The sequence below is a fragment of the Tupaia chinensis genome, unplaced genomic scaffold (assembly GCF_000334495.1).
Source record: "Tupaia chinensis unplaced genomic scaffold, TupChi_1.0 Scaffold146346_2, whole genome shotgun sequence".
Taxonomy (NCBI): domain Eukaryota; kingdom Metazoa; phylum Chordata; class Mammalia; order Scandentia; family Tupaiidae; genus Tupaia; species Tupaia belangeri.
Window position 1 is genome coordinate 387,327 of NW_006206203.1, and position 22,304 is coordinate 409,630.

General features: G+C 45.6%; 1 protein-coding gene across 11 annotated transcripts in view; it reads right to left on the reverse strand.

Annotated features, from left to right (window-relative positions):
* Nucleotides 1–357: 357 nt before the first annotated feature.
* Nucleotides 358–22,304, reverse strand: part of PKP4 (plakophilin 4) — a 186,976-nt gene continuing 165,029 nt past the window's right edge. For 8 of the 11 annotated variants that reach the window (XM_027768448.1, XM_006168889.1, XM_027768451.1 and 5 more), the window contains 10 exons: nucleotides 22,124–22,241; nucleotides 20,492–20,683; nucleotides 20,136–20,309; nucleotides 17,454–17,604; nucleotides 13,087–13,282; nucleotides 8,134–8,218; nucleotides 7,893–8,010; nucleotides 4,726–4,854; nucleotides 3,027–3,100; nucleotides 358–1,358 (listed from right to left, as the gene is read on the reverse strand). In XM_027768448.1, the coding sequence (XP_027624249.1) occupies nucleotides 1,110–1,358; nucleotides 3,027–3,100; nucleotides 4,726–4,854; nucleotides 7,893–8,010; nucleotides 8,134–8,218; nucleotides 13,087–13,282; nucleotides 17,454–17,604; nucleotides 20,136–20,309; nucleotides 20,492–20,683; nucleotides 22,124–22,241 (1,486 nt within the window). In that variant the 3' untranslated portion in view covers nucleotides 358–1,109. The remainder of the gene's footprint in view (nucleotides 1,359–3,026; nucleotides 3,101–4,725; nucleotides 4,855–7,892; nucleotides 8,011–8,133; nucleotides 8,219–13,086; nucleotides 13,283–17,453; nucleotides 17,605–20,135; nucleotides 20,310–20,491; nucleotides 20,684–22,123; nucleotides 22,242–22,304) is intronic. The other 3 variants (XM_027768453.1, XM_027768449.1, XM_027768450.1) reach the window with 2 other exon arrangements.

Consider the following 22,304-nt stretch of genomic DNA (forward strand, 5'->3'; position numbering starts at 1 on the left):
GAGTCTTTATCAATTTAGTCATGGCCAGCCTGCCAGATGTATTTTCTCTTAGTGAAAAGCAGTGTGAGACACATGAACAGTCTGAAAAACAAAATAATAAAGCTGCTGAGTTCATTAGGTTCAAAATAGATCCCGAGGAATGAAAATACTACGTTAGATAAAGAGGAAGAAAGCTCATAACCTCATTCTTTGGTGTGGTCCATCCCACCACAAAGTGTATCAATGGTATCAAACTAGGAGAAGTCCCAAACAGTTGGCTATATTTAAGCTGCTTCCAATATGCAATTAGATTTGCAGTTATTAAACCCGCTTTTCCATATTCTATACAGAAAACTAAACAAAAGGACAGGGAACACATTTCCAAGGATGAAATTTCCACATTTATTTTTTCTTTCATGTGCATAGAAAATGGCAGTGAAGTGTCCTATGAAAGAGGCAGGGGATGGGCATGGCGCTGCTGTACCAGACTGGACTTGTGCTTCCAAGTACGCTACTCATTGTGAAACGAAGATGTCACAGTTGGTTTCTCACTGCTAACAGTCCCTTGGGTATCCCATTCGGTTTTTAAGCTGTCCGTTTCTTCAAATCTCTTCTCAAATGACACACTGCATTACAAATGATGGCACTTAACCAATGTGGCATTTCCATATTTACACCAACAAAAGAAATTTACAAGACATAATAGCATACAATCTGGACATTTAGTAATAGCAAGAAAACATGAAGGGCATCCATTTTATTTTTTTCTGTACAAACTATCAGAACATAACTTTATTCACATTAAAAAAATCATCTGTAATTTGATTTGACCTGCACATCCCCCATCTCATTTCACCCATTTCCCAAACCTCTCGTCACGTCACCCACACCTTCACCAGACTACGGAATCTATAAGGATTATATCTAACACCTAAATAGAGCTTAGAAAGTTCTCTCCCAAAGGTTTCCTCACTTCCCTGATAATTCCTCAAAAAAGAAAAAAAAATATACTCTCCACTCATTCCTTTCATTTCACTTTCACATTTCATCATCAAATCAGCAAGACGGACTTTTCACCTCAATCCAAACAAGGTTAGAAAGAAAGAGTTCCTCTGCCGAGCTTCTTGACGCTACACCCACGAGTCTGGGGACCCGGGGTACTGTTCTGCTCTGTAGGAAGGTCGTTTAGTGGAATAAAAGTCTACATAATTTGTGGTTGACTTCAGTCCATACTGTGTTGAGTAGTCAGTAGAAGCTGGAAAGTGAACTCGGTCATCAAAGTAAGGGTCTTCATAACTATGAGGAGACTGCAAATACAATCTGTATGCATCAAAGTTCTTTCTGTTGGAGTCATCTTGACTATAATACAGCTGTTGATGCTGTTGACAAAATGGAAAGGCAAATAAATAAAAGCAATTTTAAAAAATAGAGGCTTAAGAGAAATTAACCTGAGCTTCCTGTTGTATATGTTTTAAGCAATATTCAGTATGTGTGGTCTCAAGATTAAATTTGTTTCTTGGTGCATACTGTATGTTTACCAGTAGGCTTTAAGGATTTTAAACTATATTTACAGGTGGGCAGGCTTCTAGAAAAATCAGTGCCTCCTGAAAGCCCAAGATCTCAGCATTAGGTGGCCCTGGCTAGTTCCTCCTCCCCTGGCAGGCCAAATGAGAGGATGGCCTTGATGTTTACTTTGATCTGGGGGAATTATTAGCACATCATGCATTTAGTTGGGGACTGTGTTTTTGGGCCTTGGATAATTGTATAATTATAGAACCATCTTTTACAACATTTACCCCAGAGATGAAGATTGAATCAATCTCCCAATTTTAAAAAGACATATGTGGTTTGGTGAACAACAGTCACACTTTGGAAATGCTCCTTCTCGAGGGCGGAAAGTAGTAAAATTAGAAGAGGCCTGTGAACAAATACAATTGCAGAGGAAAAGACTTCCTCAAGCCAGGGCTGATAACCCCATCTCTAGCGAGGCCGAGGGCACAATGGGCAGTCACACAGAGCACTCTGCTCCCTGTTTCCTTTGTGCTGTCCTCGCTTTGACCTCACACTAAGTTCTTTGAACTGTCACTGTCCTATGTCTGTCTTCTTGATTATGCCCAAATCCCCTCACTCAGGAAGATGTAACAAATTTACCCCGCAAGTGTCAATGTTGTATCCTGGAATTAAAGGCATTCTAACATTATAAGGATCTCAGAGCTAAATTCTCTTTTTAATGTAATGATTATGAGGCTATTTTTCCTGACTAAAAAACCTATAGCAGAAATGATAAGTAACTTGGGAAGTTCTTTTTCTTCCATTTAAGGAGATGAAATAGATGGGGGTGGGGGTGGGTCTTAGAACGTCCTTATCCGAAGGACAGGATGTCGTCTTCTCAGGGGACACTCCAATTGCTTTGTCACTGGGTGGTAAAAGGAGCAAGATGACTCAGGTGGACATGGCACCAGGCAGCACGGAACTGTCGGTAGGCGTCTCGTGAAGGCAGAGACTGAGCATGTTACAAGCACCAGTTTCTACTCCCTTGAGTGAGGTCCACCCCAGAGGGGGCTGAGTCCACTCTGATCTCCAAGACAAACAGACCTGGACCCAGGGCTTTTAAATCATAGACTTTGGGCAGAGACGAAGTCAAGAGGATGGAGAATGAGGTACACAAAAAGGAGATGCTGAGATGAGAGAGTGAAATGTGCTTACCAACCTTTCCTCACCCAGAGGATGGAAGAGATTTTAGAGCTAAACAGAGAAAAAAGAGTGGGGGAAGGAAACTGCTGCGCGAAAGAACATGAACCAAAGGCTTCTTAGTGGTTCCGGCAGTGGCATGGTGGTCTCAGTAGCACAGATGCGGACAGTCAAGAAGGTGAGGCTACCGTGGGAGTGCTTTGGGGAAGGCACAGGTGAGTTCCTGAGGAGTGAGGATCCCCAGGGAAAGCTCCTTGGGCCCTGCCACGTTGGCCCAGCTCTGAGAAGTCAACCGCCGTGGCCCCTTACTGTGTTACTGCTAACCGGCCTTCTGTAAAATGGTACTGCAAATTCACCTGTAGCCGTCTATTTTGCTCTCTTGCTGGTGAGGAATAGGAACTGATGTAAATTGGTGAAGGTTTGCTGGAGCCTGTAAGAAAATATTTGATGACGTTAAAACTAGCGCTCATTACTCTGCGTTAGGCGGCATGGTCTCCCTTGCGCTAGGCCAGCGCTGTCCCTGACAGGTCTGCCTTCCCCAGTTCCAGCGCAAACTAAGACAGGCAGCAGCCTGGCTTCTCCGGATCAGGCCTGCTGCTGCTTGCTCTAGGCTTAGTAGGGACTAAAAGCAAGAATATGGCAAAAGCAGGCCATGTGTGTGTTTCACCAAGAAGCAATGCCGAGGCACAGCTCATGGACATACCCTTTCCCACTCTGCTCAGACTTGCGGACCTCTCTGCTGGCTTTGAGCAGCATGGCTGGAGTAGTGGGTCAGAGAGTCAGAACAAGCCCCATGCCTTTACAACAGCCGGGACCCAAACCCCAGGGCCTGGAAGGACAGGTGCAGGTGAACCCTGCACAGCCGTCCTCTAAGCAGTCGAGCCACGCGGAAGCATAGCCCTGCGTGTGCCACGCTTAACTATGTTGTAAAACAGAAAAAAACACTTGGTAACCAGATGACCAACTTCCAGAGTCCATGGAGGCTCCTGCTGATGTCATCAGTTACCCTTCTATCGCTGTTAAGGCTAGCAAGATTTTTATTTTTTTTAAAGAGGAAATTGAGACATACTTGAGGCGAATTAATTTATCGAAGCAAGCAAAGATCCAGAAGGACGTGCATGCTAAAGATGTGATCTTTAAAATAAGGCAGGCTGCTGCAAACCTGAAGCAACAAGGCACTCCAGGTTTTTGCCGGAGCTTGGTGTTTGAAACGGAGCATCTGCAATTTTCTGAGCTATTAATTGCCATAGTAACAATGGTCGATTAGTAAACAGTCCTGCGAAATCACAGTTCCAAAGACAACAGCACACTGAGACGGCTCCCCCAGCAGTACTTAAGTTGCCACCAGCTTTTATTTATTTCTTTTTAATAAATAGGTTTTTTGAAAAGACTACTTTTTCTTTGGGTTGCTCACATTGACTTACTTGAAACCTCTGGAGTAATCATTTATAAGACAGTTGAGAATGGGGACAATATGAAATCTTGGTCACCGTTCAGGCTGGCATCCTTTAAATAAATTCTATGCACAGCTTTTTGAATAGCATGTAAAATCTTCATATTATGTAACATTAATTTTGTTATTCTTAAAAAAGTCATCCTCTGAGAGAATCCCATTGTACATTTTGTAACTGTCTCCCATGAAAATGTAAATGAAATTGATTTCCATTTTCTGAGTTGCAGTTAAGAGATGAGCCTGGAAGATGCAGGCCTGCAGAGCTGCACTAGCTCAGGGTTCTGATGCATGTGGGAGAGAGGTAGAGGGGAGACTGTTCGAGCAGGGAAGGAACAGTGAGGGGGTTACTGCCAGGCAGCCAGAAATGGCGTCACACTGGGACACAGCCCTCTTGATTTGTGGCCCCTATATCACTGCATGAGCTTGCTGTACTTACAACCAGGGAGAAGGCAACTTCCTCAAGTAGGAAACGGAGAGGGACCCGAGGTTTGTTGCTGGGGGAGCATCTCAGTACAGGCATAGGCTATTTCCCGGGCCACTGGCCGCGGGCCTGGAATGTGGCCTTTCCAGATACCGTGTCACACAGCCAGCTGGCGTCTTACCAGGGTACAGGCCTTTATGCGTGGTGTCCCCTTGGCTATTGTAATACTGCATAGGTGGCTGGGTCCTATCGTATTCAGAGCGAGGGTCTCTGATTCCTAACAGTGCTGGTGAGGAAGAGGTGCTGCCAGCTGAAGGGAGAAGCAAAAGGAGAGGGAGAGAGGAAGTGGGGAAGAAAGAGAAATCAGGCTGTCAGTGTCTCCGGAAAATCCTCTCCAGAAGAACAAAAGGTCGGTAATTAGAAATGCCAGGCGGCTGATGCTAAAAACCAGGTCACAGCCGTGCTGAGAGTTTAGAGCCAGACCTGTATCCCAGGGCTGCGACCTGCAGGCCACCCCCAAGCTGCAGTGCAAGCCACCCCGGGAGGAGCTGTAGCGGAATCATGCGCGTCCCCAGCGGTGTGTCTCAGGGATGGGGTTAGGCCTTTGGAATGCTGTGAGTGCTGACGACTCACTAGGCATGCAGGAGGTACATCTGCTAGTTTATGATCGCAATTCGGTTGCTTGTAAAACACTCATCTACTATCCTTTTTGTATAGCTGTTTGGTGAGTAGGAGCTTTATGGCATGTTTTGATTTTTAATTATATCAAAAATGTCTACATCTCTAAATGTATCTGAATGAGAGTGTCCACTCCATAAAGTTTGTAATTCTTTTTATGGCAATCTGCTGTCAGGCACTGATGGAAGCCCAGTAAGCCCAGAGTCCCGAGAAGCTCGTGGTGCTAAGCCCTGACCTCCCAAGGGCCCACGTTCTTTGTCCCAGCTTGAGACAACAATCTACAAATAGCCTACCTATCCATGGTTCTCCTTTCGGACATTTCTGTGTAGGAGGATGTGAGAAAGTTTTCATATGTTTTCTTCCATGAAAAAAATGTCCTGTTTCTACTAAAGTTAATTACAAATAAAAGAGGCTACTCTTCATGTGATACACTTGAAAGAAAATACGCGCCAGACCTTGGCACCAGTGGTTCTGTAGGCGCTGACAGTTTAAGGGAAGACTGGCACTGAAAATTCCCTCCAAAGTGACTTGGCTGACACAGGGTGAGCATGTGTGGGCACTTCTATGTGCTACTCACCTTGCTCGTGTTCTAGAAGGTAATAAGACAGAAAACATACCCGCATACCTCCTACAGTCACATTACCAAGGCATCAGGCGTGCCCATGAGCACGGCCCATACTTGTGCTAGGGGATGGATGATCACCTCTTAGAATAAGCAGAGAAGCAAGAGTGAAATATATCCTACCTCTGGACAGAATAAAAAGATAAGTATGCAGGCACTTGGCCAGCGCTGGTCAACACTGCCCAGCAGGTATATTGAAGAGGTCCCCCAAACAAGTTCATTCTTAGAAACTATGTACTGCTCTGCCTGAAATTCTTCTTTGTCTGTTCATATGCCTTTTGTTAAGCAGCCAAATGTCTTGATTCCTTATTCCTCCATCCCTAAAGGACTTTGAGCATTTTTATAAAAGAAGATAGCCTTGGGCTACATGTGGGAGTGCAGCAAGAATGTTAAAAACCACGCATAGGTGTCTTTGGGAAAAAAAAAAAACAAACCCCCCCCCCCCAAAAAAAACAGAAAAACCTCATAATTTTAAAACTAAGATGTAAGGGAACAGCAGATGGCATAATGGTTGTATTGCTGGACTCCCATGTAGTCGACAATGGTTTGAGTCTTGGACCCGGTGGCTTAAAACTCACACTAGGCATGTGTGTGTGTGCGTGCCCAAAATCCCGAGAGGAGAATGGAGGAGAAGGGACTGCAAGCATGGCCATTCCCCTGCCGGGGGGTTTCTCACTTTCTGTCTTTCTCTCTCTGGCACCCTATAGCAAAAATCTTTCTCAAAAACAACAAAAAACACTAAGATATAAAAATATAGCATACAGAGTAGATACAGATAATTAAAAAAAATTCCGAGTACAAGTGGAGACACCCGATTATGTAGCAAGAACCGCTGGTCATGTATTAGTCTTTCTGGCCACATTTGTCCACATGAGAAATAAGACTGCCAGCACTGGCACAGTTGAATGTAACAGATAGTATTTGTACGTCAAAATGGGTGATTTAAAGCCAAATAAAAACAAGATATTGCTCTTCCTGTTTCATGTAGTTAAGAATTAAATTTATAGGATCACCTTGGCTTGTTAGTAGTATTGTGCCCTTATATGTAAAAAAAAAATGTAGTCTGAGTATTTAAATATTCTCTTCACCACATGAAATACTATACATAGGTAGGTGGCATGAATGTGAAGATTCCCAACTGAAAAAGGAAAGGGAATGCCTACAACCCACTCTGTAAGGCCTGTTCTCACTGGCTGTGGATGCTGGGGGTCTGGAATGCAGCCAGGAGATACGGAGGTTTAACTGGAGGAGGCTCTCCCAGGCAGTGTTCCAAAGATCTTGGTGTTAAAGTTTTTGCTATATGTCATGTGCACTTGCTGGAGAGACAGAGGGGTGGGGGGAGAGGGAGAGGGAGAGGGAGAGGGAGAGGGAGAGGGAGAGGGAGAGGGAGAGGGAGAGGGAGAGGGAAAGTGAGAAATCGCGCCCCCCCTCCCCCCGCATGGAGGGTAGGAATGGCCACACTGTAGTCCCTTCTTCTCCATTCCCCTCTGCTCTGGCTTTTGGGCGAACACACATGCACCTGGTTTGCTTTCCAAGATGCCAGGCCCAGAGCTCAAACCATACACTTGGCCATGTGGGATCTAGCTACTGTAACCATCGTGCCACTTGGCTGACCCAAAGGACCCTGTTTCACCAAACAAACTCCAGAATCACTTTGGAGGACATTCCAAACTAATGGCCAGCTGGCAGACAGAGCAGCTGCTTTTGGGCACAGCTTAACACGTCTCCAGCTGTGCTTTCCACTCCGCTTTCGAGCGTAGATTCCAGGGCCCCCTCTCAGGCCTTGAGAAGCAGCATCTTGGAGAGAGGGCTCTGGGATGCTTTTGCACTCTGTGGCTAATGTAAACCTGTACATATTTTAAAGTGGAATGAAGGACAGTGGATCCATTGAGTACAATAGTGTATTATTCCCAAAGAAGGCGTTCAGCTTGACAAGCAGTGATGGAGGTGCCAGGCTTAATCAGCTTTTGTGCGATCTTCTCTGGGTGGGAAACAATGTCCCAGCATTTGTTGCACAAATGCTCCCATAAAAGAGTCTACCCACTGACCTGACTGAATGACAGGTGACATCTGTTGGTTGGTGGTAGACAAGGAAGGATGGGATTTGAATCGGTCTCGTTCTAGTGTCGACACAGGTGTAATAAAATGGTTCTGATTCCACCCATCCTGGGGAGTTAAGAGAGAAAAAGAAACCTCTCAAAATGAATAATGACATTTCATTACAATAAATGATTACGAATGTGTGCTCAGATGAATGCTAATTATGGCAGAGCTATTCTCGTAGGTTACCTTTTTATAGATGCTCCTCAGGTCCCGATATTGCCATAATGTATTCAAGACCTGGGCTGCTGCCTTCACCACCTTCAGAGATGATCTGGGGAGAGAGTGCGGGTGTTAATGAATGTGGGCAGCCCAGCCCCAGGCTCCCCTTGGAGATTCAGGAGGCAAACTAGTGGCCAAGAAACCATCTCGCTTAGGACCACAGGGCGGAGGATGCTGCTGCGACACACCACCAAGGAATCGAGTGTGTCTGGAAGCAGAGCAAGCTCAGCACTGGCCGGAGGTGACAGGAACCAAAGCGAGGCCCTCAGGCAGTCAGCTCTGTGGTGAGACACTGGGGCTGGGAGGAGCCCAGGTTGGGGCCTTATAATGCCTCAGCTCTCATTTCCCTCCATGGCCCTACCAAGGATTGAGGACCTCACTGGGGCTTTGGGTTAATGTGACCAGGACCTCACTCCTGAGGGTCTGGGGACCCTCCAAACAACCCCCCCTCCCCATTATTAGCCCTTTATCTAAATACCCTTGTTGCCTTATCATTTATACCTTTATGTGAACAAATGTGTTCTAATGCTTGACTTGGAAAAATGGTCACAGCTATTCCCTCCCCTCTGTGAGGTCACATGAGAATACTGGCACTGTTTAATGACCATGCCTCGGTGAGTGTCACCTCAGAGCTGCTGCTCTAATCCAGTGGCCTCACTGCTGAGTGGGAAGGCTAGTGCAGCTTCCGGCCCTAGCGAAGGCCTGCAGATCACCATGCGAGGAGTGGTCTTCATGGCCCGTGCTTCGGATGACTGAATAGTCCTGTCGTCAGGATTTGTTTAAACACTGCAAATCTGACTTCCAGTGTATACACAGATCCAAAGCCTGATTTCCTCTTCTTTTCCTTATCTTCCAAATAAACTCTCATGAAGCAGAGGAAGAAGGGAGAGATGAGCAGGCTGCAAGCTCCTACCTCTGCCCTAACAATAGCGTCTGGGTTGCCCATGAGTCTGAGGGTTTAGGTGAGGTTAGGTGAGGGCCAAGTGTGGGTAAATCCAGGCACTGCACAGGCTCTGTGCTGGAGGTAGCCATTTCTGCACCCACCACTGCCCGAGACTCAAGCCTCTCAGTGACCTAGTTACCAGAAGAAACAAGTAAAACAACCTACTCAAAACCTTTCTGACTCGATACTTCCCAAATGGACCACAGCAAACCACCACCTCAGTACCTGAGGGAAAAGAACCTAGGTGAAATGTCAGGCATCCAGACGGCCTCTGGGAGGTAGGTTTTGGGGGAGTAGGGCCCCTGTACCTATTGGCCAGCCTGTTCACAGCTGGTCCTGCCACTAATGCTGTTGTTTATCTCCCTGCCTTCAAGTGTTGGGCAGCTGGACACGGAAAGAAGGGCAGCGTCTGTGCATGCGTAGGACAACTGCAACACTCAGCAGGGTATGGATGTGGGTGTGTATATCTGTATCTCCAGCTAGTGAGGAAGGTATACAGACACCTATCTCCTCTCCATACCAGGGTTTGTAGAGGGCAGGGTCCTACCTTCTCGAGTGTGTGTATACTCAGTTACACACACACACACATACAGTATGTATTTAATTTTGCTAGAGGCATGTGAGCTCATCAGAGAGAGAGAGAGAGAGAGAGAGAGAGAGAGAGAGAGAACGAGAACGAACACTTCCCACGGGGGATGATCTCTTCTCTATTTCTCCTTGTGAGATTTTGGGAGCATACACATACATGCTTGAGTGTTTTTTAAGCTGCTGGGTCCGTGATTCAAACTGCGTAGTTAACCATGTGGGAACGAGCTGCCTCAACCACCTTGCCACCAGCTGGCCTGAGGCTAGATATTTTCATATCTAAATTCTATGAGCAGAAACCTGACTCATGAGAAGAGCAAGGAAATTTCTCTGCTCCCTATGCAGCACATCACCTCAGAAGAGTTATGTACTCTCACCTCCAACTTCTTTCATCCCATCTTCTCTCTCTTTTTTCTTTTAAAAAGAATTATGTATTTAATTATATTTATTATTATTTTTTAAAAATTTGATCAGAGAGAGAGAGACAGACAAACAGACAGAAAGCAAATTGCCAGGTCTGGTACTCAAACCATGATCGGTCATGTGGGAGTCTAGCGCCTTAACCACCATGCCACTTGACAGCCCCTATCCTATCTTCTCTTAAATCCATGACTTCCATATTGCAACATCCAGTGGTTAAGTCTCAGTCTGCATCCCACCTGACCAAGCAGGAGCACCTGACACTTGCTCACCTTGGAAACACTTCCTTCACTTGGCTTCCAGACATCTAGCTCCTGCTTGTCAAGGCTATCAGTTCTCAAACCTCTCTCTAACTATGTTTACTTCTTTCATGAAGTAAACATAGTTTATTAGTTTATATAGTTTACATAGTTTCTTCATCCAATTTCACATCTCTAAATAAGCCATGTATACACTGATGTCTCCCAAATTTTTATTTCAAGCTTTAACCTCAACCCTGAACTCAACTTGCACATCCCAGTCCCACTGCTGGCCAGACACTCCACTTGGTTGTCTTCTAGACATCTCAAATGTCACATGTCCAAGGCAAACTTTTGGTCTTCCCTTCTCCTCCTGCGGGCTTCCCCATCTTGGTAAGTGGCAACTCTGTCCTGTGGTCAAAGAAGCTGGAGTCTCCATGGTACTCTGTTCCCACCCTACACAGGGCTCTCTCTTTATCCCCAAATGCTCTTCTCCCAAAGAGCGGCACTGTTTTCTCCCTTCCTTCCTTCAGGTCTGTCTTGAAGGCACTAGCTCCAATAGGCCTTTGACCCCTTCTTCCTTGGCCTCCCCTAGAGCCTCCCCTGAAGTTATTTTCCTGACCCGTCAGCACCACCCGCTGTGCTCTGTATGTTATTACTCATTTGGTGCCTGGCCTTCCCTCACCTGGAGCACAGGTTATCTGAGGGTGGGGTCTATCACGTGATCTGCTCACTGCTGTAAGCCCAGCACCATAGACAGTGACTGGCACAGAGCAGGTAAAGCAGTAAATACTTGGTCAAAGAATCATGAGGAAAGTTGCATTTGTAGTCACTTGACTTGGTCCAGGACTTTTTTGGATCTATGGTTTTAAAAAAAGATTACATGGGGTAATGTTTTTTTCTTGCCAGAGGGTGGGTGCATGCACTCACCAGAGCGAGAGAGTGGGAAAGTGAAAAAGCACCTCCCCAATGAGTGGTCACACCAGAATCCCTTGCCCTTCATCTCTCCCTCTCTCCCTCCTTTCAGAATTTTGGGTACAATACACATGTGCTCTCTCTGTTTTTTAAGCAGCTGGGTCTAGGACTCGAACTGCATGATCAGTCAGATGGAATATTGTCACCTTAACCACATCACAAGCTGGAGTTTTTTTTTTTTTTTTAAATATGCTACAGTTTTGGCACCAACTTGGCATTTTTCCAGCCTCTTCTCATGTCTTTCACATGTGGGAACTACCTAACGGCATTTTAAAAGCATATAAATTGATTATAGGTACTTCAAGGGACTGGGAAGGTGATCAGGAGGGAGAGTTAATAGACTGGACCCTTAGCTTTATCTGTAATGTTTCATTTCCTTTAAAATAGAAAGGAGAGGGCATACATTTATTACTAATAAAATTTAAAAAGCTACACAAGAAAAAGAGGAAATACTGCTAATGTTGATAGATGTGATTTCTGGGCGCAGGGATTGCTACATTTTTTTTTTTAGCAAGTCCTTCAAAAGTATAAGCTAAGAGACTAGATGAGATACAATATGAGTTCCAGCACTGTTGATCAGCTATTGATAAATGATTGATGGCCCCTTTTGGCCAGGCTTTTTCCCGAGATGCTAAGAATATAGCAATGAACACAAAAGCCAAAGTTCCTGCTGTGGTGGAGTCAGGTTGTGGAGGGAGACACAGAGACAAGCCAGGGCAAGTGGTGCTGTGGGGAGAATGAAGTAGGGCACTGGGGTGGAGAAGGGGGAGGGAGGTGCCCTTCTGCTATGGCTTGGTGGCCCCTGTCCTGTTGTTCTGAGAAAGTACCAAGCCTTCCTACTTGCCACGTCTCTAAGACTAAGGCAAGTTGATAATCACTGTTACAGCTCCATGACCGGAAGTCTTCCTTGTCACCGCTGATTCTCATCCCCACTTCTGCTGCTTCATCACTTAGGTGTCATCCAGAGCAAAGGGAAATGTGTGAGCTGAGCCGAGGACACACCTGAGGCCACGCTGTAGTCCTGTTGCAGAGTGGTGATCTGAATACCTTCTGGGTAGCAGGCAGAAGAATTAATGCCAGAACTGAGGATTCAGAAAGATGTTCTTGCAGAACAGGCCCTCAGGCTTAGAGGAGAGTCAAGGCCCACGAGAAATGGTGCCCCCTACGTTTTCCTCATCTTGCCATTTCTGATTCTTCCAGAGGCTGTCATGGCCAATGTCTTAATGGTCTGAATGTTTGTGTCCCATCCAAATCCATATGTTGAAATCCTATCCCCCAAGTGATGAAATCAGAGGTGGTATGGTAGGTCTGTGAGAGGTAATCAGATTACCAGAGTGGAGCCCTCATGAATGAGGTTAGTGCCCTTATAAAAGAGGCCTGAGAGAGACTTCCGGCCCCTCCTACCTCTGAAGACAGAGCTAGAAAGCACCATCCATGAACCAGAAAAGGGGCTCTCACCAAACATTGAATCTGCTGGCATCTTGATCTTGGGACTTGCCTATCAGCCAACCAGTTCGTGATATTTTGTTATAGCAACTAACAGACTAAGACACAGAAACCAATGTAGAAGTGAGGGCTGTTAAATTGAAATGACGAAAATATGCCACATGAAAGAAAATGCCTCCTTCACATCACACATTTCACTGTTGGAGACCACTTAGCCTACAGACATGTAAGAAATGCAGAAAGAAATCCTTTGCTAAGGAAAGGTCAGAGGAAAGCCCCAGGAATGAATGCCCTGTGCTCGCCCCGCCTTGCCTGTCTCCTCTGCCCTTGGTTATGTTCACCAGCTTCTCGATGCCTCCCGAGTCGGCCAGGGCTTTGGCATTCTCCATGTTCTTGCTGGTGACCTCGTGCAGAGCACAGCAGATGGCCGCCATGGTCTCATCAGAGAGCACGCTGGGGCCGTTGCCGCCGGGAAGCCGGTTGACCAGGTCTCGCATGGCATATTTACCTACCAAATGCAAAAGATTATATTTTATTTTCAGAAGGCACTAGGCTTTTGTTATTGTTGTAAGATTCTGATAGCATGTGTCCTTTGAAAAGTAAAACCTCAGAAGAGGCAATCAAGGAAAAGAGTCACAACCCACAGCAAAGAAAAAGAGGGCAAATTTTAATTGTAAACAGAAAGCCAACATACTCTACAATATTACTTGCAGAAATGATTGGTTTATATAACATTACTGTCAGTTGCTGAAAGAAAATAAATCAGTGCATAGAATTGCATAGACTAAGCTGCTTTGGTTCAACCATTTTAATAACAGTGAGTAATGAAGGAATTATGATCTAAATTTTATTCTCGATTGGATTCCTATGCATCTAAAATACCTTAACTTCCTTTTAAACCTTATCTTTGAATCTGGACCAAGAAGGCTGCCAAATCATACTTCTCATTGAATTTCTCTGGATCTTAACATGTGAGCCGGATACATTTAAATTACATATTATTACCTCTAGCTTTTCCAATTTCAGTTACCAACTGACAAACTGGATTAAGTCCACTACAAACAAGACAAGAACTAAAGCTCAAGTGCACAATATCGTCTTAAGTTTGTGTCGTCCCCCTTCGCCCTGCTGAGTGGCTGCTAAAAGACCTATTAATATTTCGATCCAGTGGTAAGCAGCAGAGGACAGGCCTTGACTATACGCTGTGTCACTTCCAGCTGGGGAAAGAGAAGGCCCAGCCTACTCACAGCTGACATTGTTATGGAGAGGGGAAAAACAGGGCTGACACTGTATGGTTGGAAGATAAATGTGGAATTTGAGAACAGATGATAAGTTAGCACTGGTGATTCTGAATACTCATGAATGACCAAAGGGTCTGTGACATGTAATTTGTCACTTTGCTAAGACACAATGGTAACTGAACTGAGACCTGGGCTGAGGCAGCTCACACTGCCTATTGAGTTGGGGGGCCTAGTTAGTGGTCCCCTCAGCCTATAGCAGCTCTGGGTAGCAGGGGTGGGATAGGGATACAACTCAGCAGACACGTGGTCACTTTTATGCAGTGACAAAACATTACTACTTTGCAAAAACAGCATTGAAAAGAAGGTCCATTGCTAGTGCTGGTGACAGATGTGAGGAGTGTGAAGGGTCAGAGAAGGGGAGTGCTCCTAAGAATAGAGGTGCTGGGTATACTAGAGCCAAGTACTGAGTCTGGGAGGGGCTCAGACCTCACAGGAAGGAAAGAAGGAAGGAATCTTTATAGGGAAACCAGGAAAAGTAAAGGGACAGTTTGGAGTTCCGGCTGGGGAAAAACATGCTCATTACTGGAGAGAGGACGCACTCGTGCACGAGAGAAGGCCAGGACCCTGCACACAGTCCTTCTCAAAGGCCTTAGTGCTTGGCAGGACCAGCTCAAGGCTTTCTGAACACTGGTGTTGTCCTAGTTGTGGACTATGAACGTGATATGCCGTAAGATGTGCATGTTGATTATTTACTTTTTTCTTTAAGAATTCTCAAATTTCAGGACCAGCAAGTGGTTAAGGTGCTGGACTCCCACATGGTTGACTGTGGTTTGAGTCCTGGGGTACATGCAGCAAATCCAAGGAGAATGGAGAAGGGATTGTGGCATGGCCATTCTCTCTGGGAGGTGATTTCTCACTGTTAGTGTAGAGGGTGGCCAATCTGGGCAACACAATGGTGACCTTTAAACACATGCAGAAATCAGGTTCTTTAGGATGCTGTTTGCAAGGCTAAAGGGACACCATTAACAAATGAATATGCCAGTTGTCCCTGTGTAGAGACTGCAAAGCAGTATTGGTTCAAAGAAGCTATATGTGTTAATCATAAAAAGCCCAAGAAGATAAGAGAAAACTTACATAGAACTACAAGGTACCAGAGGCCTTCAAATCTTCAGCCTATTAACCTCTGAAAACAACCGGCTTTGCATTCCACTTCCCCTTCGCCCCATTTTGTGCCCTTTCAAAGAATAAACCTGGCTGAGTTGGGACCACCCCCCCCCCTTCTCTGCTTATGTGCCTTTGTATGTTTATTTTTATGTTTATTCTCTAATCTACAGCTGTCTCACTCTGAGCATGCATATTAGCCATGCGGGTCCTGGCAGGTGAGCCTATGTGTCCTATGGCAAAACCTTAAGAAAAAAACCAAACTCTCAAATTTACATGCTTCTTACAGGAAATTCAAACAATATAGAAATAGTGAAAACAAATCACCTCTCTTTAAAAAGTGAAATAATTTCTCTTAAGAGACCGTGGGAACTTGACACATCTAGATATTAGACATGAGCTGAACTTGGGCAGGGTGTGGAGGAGCTTTTCTCTCGTGGGGATGGTTTGGCTCATAGGAACATGTGTGCAGAGCAAGTTAATCTAGGACATAATTTAAAATAGCAATTCTACCAGGCACTGTGTGAAGGGCTTTTTCATTCTCACAACTCCTTCAGAGCAATTATTAGTACCCTTGTTCTCTTTCTCCACTCCCCCACCAACAATGGTGGGCATACTTTAATATATGTTCACTACAGATTCACAGGAATTCACACACAGTCCTGATCCTATTTCCCTGCTTCTCCCTTGACCTGTGAGCAGTTGTGCAACTGGCAGGAAGTTGGGCAGTTTGCAAGGCGCTGCCTCGCCCCCTCAATTTCCCTTCACCGGTATACATGCAGTTAGGACAGCAGGCACCGTCAGCTTGCTTTCGGAGAAGGGACTGAGGAAAAGTTTCATTTCCTATCTAGGAGGAAGGAATTGAGCCCGGGTGGGGTTATATAAGACACTCCAGATTATATAACCAGTGAGCTAGGACTGAAGCTCAGGTCAATGAGATCCCTGAAGTTTTCTCTTTTTTTTTAGAGTTTTTTTTTTGTTTTTTTTTTTTTTTTTGCTATAGGGTGTGTGCGCTCACCAGAAAGAGAGAGAGAGAGAGACAGAAAGTGAGAAATCACCCCCCAGGGGGATGGCCACACCGCAATCCCTTGTCTCGGGATCCTGGGCATGCACGCACATGTACCCGGCATGAGTTTAAGCCACCGGGTCCGGGACTCGGTCTATAGTCAACTACATGGGAGTCCAGCGACATAGCCATTACGCTAACTGCTAGTCCCTGAAGTTTTCTTTTTTAAAGTTTATTTACTTCTTCTGTGAGAAAGAAATAAGAGGAGGAGTGAGAAGGAGAGAGTTTATCGCCAGCAGGGTCTCGATGCCACCATCAACCCTTAGCCAGCCTGGCTTACAGGCACGGGAATGCAAACCTAGTGTGCACAGAGAGGCCTAGAACCCAAATGTGTGACCTTCCCGTGAGGGTCCAGTTGTGTTAGGGCCCTTCACCATCTGCTTCTAACCTGATTCTTATTTTTTTTTAAACAAGTAACTTTTTTTTTTTAGTTAGTTTGTTTATTTTTCCTACAAGTGAGGGAGAGACACACAGAGAGAGAAGCAACAGCCCTGACAGGGTCCTGATGCTGTGATCCAGCCCTAGCCTCAGCCAGTTGCAGATCACAGGCATACACCAGTCCGACATACCTAGGGAGGTTCCTAGACGTGAACCTAGAACCTCTGCATGTTGGTAAGCTTCGTAGAGTAAAGCGTTTTACAACTGCGCCACTGCTGGGCTCCTGATTCCCTGACTTTCCTTTATCTCACACCCTCCTTGGGACGTAGCAATACCCTGGAGGCAAGCAAGTGCCCAGGATGCAAGCCTAGGAAGCACTCTCTCTTGGGCTCACACAAATACCACCCTAACCCCTGTATGGGCCCAAGAGCAGAGTCTCCTCATGCTTTGTACACCCTGGGGCCTTGTTTCTCTCATGTAAGTCCTGCCTCTGCCCTGGAAGAAAATGACCTTAGACAGTGGTTCTGCCCTAGCATGAGCATTTACACAGATCTGAGCGGGGAAGCTGCAAAACGCTCACCTCATCTCCTTTTTCATTTGGATCATGGTAGTGTCAGTGTATGTATGAACAGGTAGTCCAAAGCTAGAAAAGGAGACTTAAATTTTTTTTTTTTTGGTTGTTATTGCTCAGGAAACAGATCTCTTTGGGGAAATAGAGATGCTAAAGCTATCAAATAGTATTGTAATGTATAACTGGAATTTCTGCTTTTCTGAAAATGTACCTTCCCTGAATAATGTCTAGGTTTTCCAGCTCGGTCTGTCACTGAACATACCTATAAGCTCCTTGTTGCGGACATCCAGGGCCATATTCCTCAAGGCAGTTGCCACAGAAGAAACGACTCTATCGTTGTCCATTCTCAGAAGTTCTACAAGGATGGGGAGTCCTTTTTCTTTTCGGACAGCTGCCCGGATGTATGCTGCAAACTAGTGAGCAAAATAAGGCAATAAATAACACGAAACGAGTGCCACTTTTGTAAGTTACTGTCACTTAAAAAAGATGTTTCTGAAAGGTGGACTAATAGATTGAATGTTTTCTTTCCAACTGGAGATTAGATCTGTGGTGGCAGTAAAGAGAAAACCATAGTTTGGGAGAAAGATAGGCCGGGATGACTGATTTAAAAAGCAACGATGACTGATTTGAAAAGAAATCCCAAAGCCTGAAAATCTCAAAGCACCATCTGCCAGATATTTTTGTGGAGAAAGAAGGCAGTGATTACTTTCTACCTCAGATACATAAACACGATTAAGGAAGGATGGTGTGGTTTCTTTGCAGTGGGCTCCATGCCAGGTTCGGAGCTATCTATGGGATGGCAGAGACAGTTACCTTTCAACACACAGTACAGGAGAACCTGTCTCCATCGGACATTTTTTCTATCTTCCCTGAAAAAATATGGAGTGTTCACTAACCTGTCAGAGACAATGCTTGGAAAAATCCCTTGCCTGAGAAGAAAGGGAATTCTCCAGAAACATAGAGCATCATAATTCATATACATTGCCAAAAAAAACCCCTATATTTGTGTGCAAAATGCATGCTGATTCAAGATTAGTTAGCTGCTGCTTTTTTTTTTTTTTTTTGTTAAACTGCAGGCAAGAAATTATTTTATGGCTCTGAGGCATTCGTACAGTGAGTCAGTTTGTGTACCATACGAACTGGAAAGAAATGCTAAGTCATCAGTGAAATGACTGAAAAAGCAACATTAGGAAACAGATCTTTTAAATTGTTTTGAGTGCTGAGCTTTAACTGGCATTTTTACCAATATAAATTTTCTTTCGAAATTTAGTATGATTGACAGATGTCACTCATTAAATGTCTAATACCGACTAAGCCGAGACATGAGGGAAAAGATCTACTAGCCCTCCGTATTATTTTAAAACATTAAAATATATGACCATCCAGTTTCTTGCATACAATGGAGTATATTATTTTAATAACACAAATAAGAGAAAATAATAAATTTCAAAGATCCTGTTAACATTCTTCATATGAAACCAATACTCTTATTTTCCAAATCAGATGAAATCTACAGGGGGTAATAAGGTACATGACTTGCTACAGGGTAAAGCCTTCATGCAGTTTTAGTGACTTCAGTCTCTCTTGGGAACTGTCCTGGGTCCCCCACATTTGCCATTTAATGTGATCCTCACCATCACCTCATAAAGTAAGTTTAACTCCAATTTACAGATGGGGAAACTGAGGAGAGCCTAGGCCCCCAGCCAGTGAGCAGAGGGGTAAGAATTCAGAGCCAGGTGGTCTGGGTTCAGAGCCCTCACTGTTATTAGTACTTCAATTAGGAACAAAAACAAAATAATTCTGCTGGTTCAGATCTAGACCATGGTTATCTGTGCATATTCAACATAGCAGCCATCTGTATGAAACCAATCACACTAGGCTTTCAGTGCTTTTCACCGCCATGGACAATACAGTGGCCAAAAGAGTCTCATTTTGGGATATAGGATTTGGGGGAAAGTAGTCCAAAATAAGCATTATAATAACCATACTATTACAGGATACAGCACTTGTTAGGCAATTTCTAGAGGCTAAAAATGTTTCAGACAAGACAGGCTGGCAAGTTGCTAGGTGATGTTTACGAAGTTGAGATCTTGCTTGTAGTGGTAGCAATATTCATTAAGGAGAGGTGAGAGCCACGGACTCCTATGTTTTACAAGCAGCTCAGAGAGAAACAGAGGCCCCTATGCTTCTTCCACAGCACCTGCTGCCCTCCGACCCCCCACCCCTAGCAGCTCTACTTTAGGCCTTCCTCATCCCTTGTCTAGATGCTGGCTAGCTCTCAAAGGGCCCCTAGCCCCTCTTCCTCGGACCCACCTACTGCACGGCACAGAAGTGATCTCTCCACATTGGCTTCTGTGTCACTCATCTGCCAAAACCCTCTGGTGGCCCTTCTTTCTGCAGGTCACTTGCAGACTTGGTCTTCAGGCCTGTCCATGATGTTCAACTCCAACCTGGGCTATCTCCTGTCCTACTCTCTACGACCCACAGTAGTCTCTCCTTACCACAGGACCCCTGTCCTACTATCCTCTTTGTCTGACTGCTCCCTCTACACCCCAGCCTCAGACTCTGTTGGCCTCACTGTAACTCATTCTTAAAGATTCCGTTTGGGTAGCATTATCCCTTCAGTATACCTTCCCCACTGCCCCTCTTTTTCTGACTACCCCTCACCCTACTAGGTTAGGTTACATGTCCTCTTTCAATGACCCCACAGCACACACATCCTATGGATCCCACACGGTAGTGACATGGTCTGTTTTCTCACCAGCCTTCACCTTTCACAGAGAGGGACTGTATAACTTGCATCTACGGATCTCCTGAGCCACTGCCTGTCTCCCCTTTCCTCTCTCCCTTTCACAGACTCCAAACAACCATGTTTCTTTCACAGTCATGGTTGACCTGACAATAAAGACAAAGAGGTGTGGACAAGCAGAAGAAGACATCCCACCTTCCAGTTGCCAGCAGAGAGGTTCTGGAGCGATCCAGCGGAGCCCTCCAAGGTGGCTGGGTTGGAACTTTCTGCCAGAAGAGTCAGATACGGTTTTACCACTGAAGGATGCCATAGCATCTCAACCCCTTTGGGGGACTTGGACAGTCCTGGGATAGGACCAACTCCATCCCACTGAAAGGCAAACAGCACTCATTAAGTGGAAGCAAAATAAGCACTCTCTCCAATACTTGAAAACATTCATCTTTGCTAGACTTCGCTGAAGCTGTGTAGGAATTTTTTCTTCCTCAGCAAATATGATTTCTCGTTCCAGAAAAAAGACACTTCACAGTTTCATATCAAAAGAAAATACTAACTTGGTCTTCCTGTGGCGTCCTCTTCTTCTTCTTCTTTTTCTTCCCCCAGCAGCTGGGCTCAGAGTCTTTGCTGGGTGACTCTTTTCCTAGTAAGTCATCCAATTCATTGAGCCCCAGCAGCCGGGCCTGGGGGACCTCCAGTTCCAGCCGATAGGACAGGTTCCTCAGAGTGCACACGCAGTTCTCCACGGTCTGAAACCCAGCATGGCATGTAATTAAAGACCTCACAGCACACTAGAGCAGAATGCTTCTGCTCCAAACACTACCGACAGGAAATAAGTATAGACTGTGAAAAATGACTTTTTATTTATGGAAAAGTGAAACAATCTGAAGAAAGAATTATGACTCTTGAGTTGTTGTGGGGTACCCAAATGAGGGGATGCAGGGACATGCTCAACACATCCAAGGCTCTGTTTTTCTACTGGTCAAAAAGTGTAAGGCTGTGGCCCAGTGTTTCTGCTCAGGGCTGCTGCAGTGCCAGGTGGCTCCAAGAGACCAGAACCTTACTGTTCACCATGTACATCCTCAGCATGGCAACAAAGCCATCGACATTCTCCTTGGGGAAAACCTACTCCAAAGTCCCACCTCTGCCTCCTCCTCAGTCTCCTGACTCTGGCCTCCCTCTGAGGAATGATCAGTGATTCTCTGTTGACATATTTTACCTCCTGCACATGGTCTTTTGTTCCTCAAGTCTGTATCACACTTCTACTTAAGAGGGCATTGTCCCTTCAATTCATACTTGTCTAAAACTGCCTACCTGGCAAGCTTCCCCTTCCAACTTGCTTCACCCCTTTCACTTTCATATGCAGATATGTGGTTCAACAAGGCTCATATAAGAACCTGACTTCTCTCCTGCCTTCTCCTCTAGTCCATTACTCAGCTTTCCTCTTTTTTTTTTCCCCCCAGACTTATCTTTCTGGCCTAAGAACTACTAAGGGCCTTCCCATTCTGACACCATGTACTGGCCCACCCGGAACTCCTGACACTTGTCATTTCTCCGTCCCCTGCCCACCCCTTCCAAAGCCCCCAGGGTAGATCCTGGGTGGTTGTCACAACTGACAGATGATAAGCAGAATACTCTGTACTTGGGAAGGATGGAGAAAACATAAGGGGTACAGGACTCATGCTGGGACCAGAATGACAGGAAGGACAACAGCAGAGGGGGATGTACAGAGCAGTGCCTCAAGACTGGTGCTGGGGGGGTGGGTGCTATGGACTGCAATGGGACAAAACAAGAAGGGCAAGGAGGTTGGGGGCATTACAGTGTCTGGGCCAGGAATTTATCTAGAGGACACTCAAGTACAGATGGATTGGATTCTAGGAGTAGGGAGTACAGAACTGGAAGCAGCAGCAGGGCAATCGCCTTGAGAAAGAGCCTAGGAGAACCACAGAGAAAGCCAAGAACCCACGCCAGGTCCTTTACTGCAGAGTCACTGTCTTCTTGGCTGTAAGGCTGTTTTCTTAAGTTGCCAAGCGCTGTTCCTGTCTACTTATAATCTGTAGAGGGGCTGGCCTTTGATCTGGAGTGCAGCCTCGGGAGAGGAGAGGCTCCAGAATTTCAGCAAGAACCACCGGCATGTACGTGATGGCACTCGGCAGCTGACGCCCCCCACATGAGCAGGCAGCACTGACCTTGCTGTCGTAGTCGGATGTGTTCACACATGTGTGGATCACGTACAACAGGGAGTCCACCAGTCCCTCACAGGATCGCATTTGCTTCCGTGCTTCCTCCCCCGCAGAGCTGAGGTTCCTACACGGGAGCAGAAACGTGGGAGTGGCTGAGATGGACAACTTCCTCATAAGCCTGGTGGCC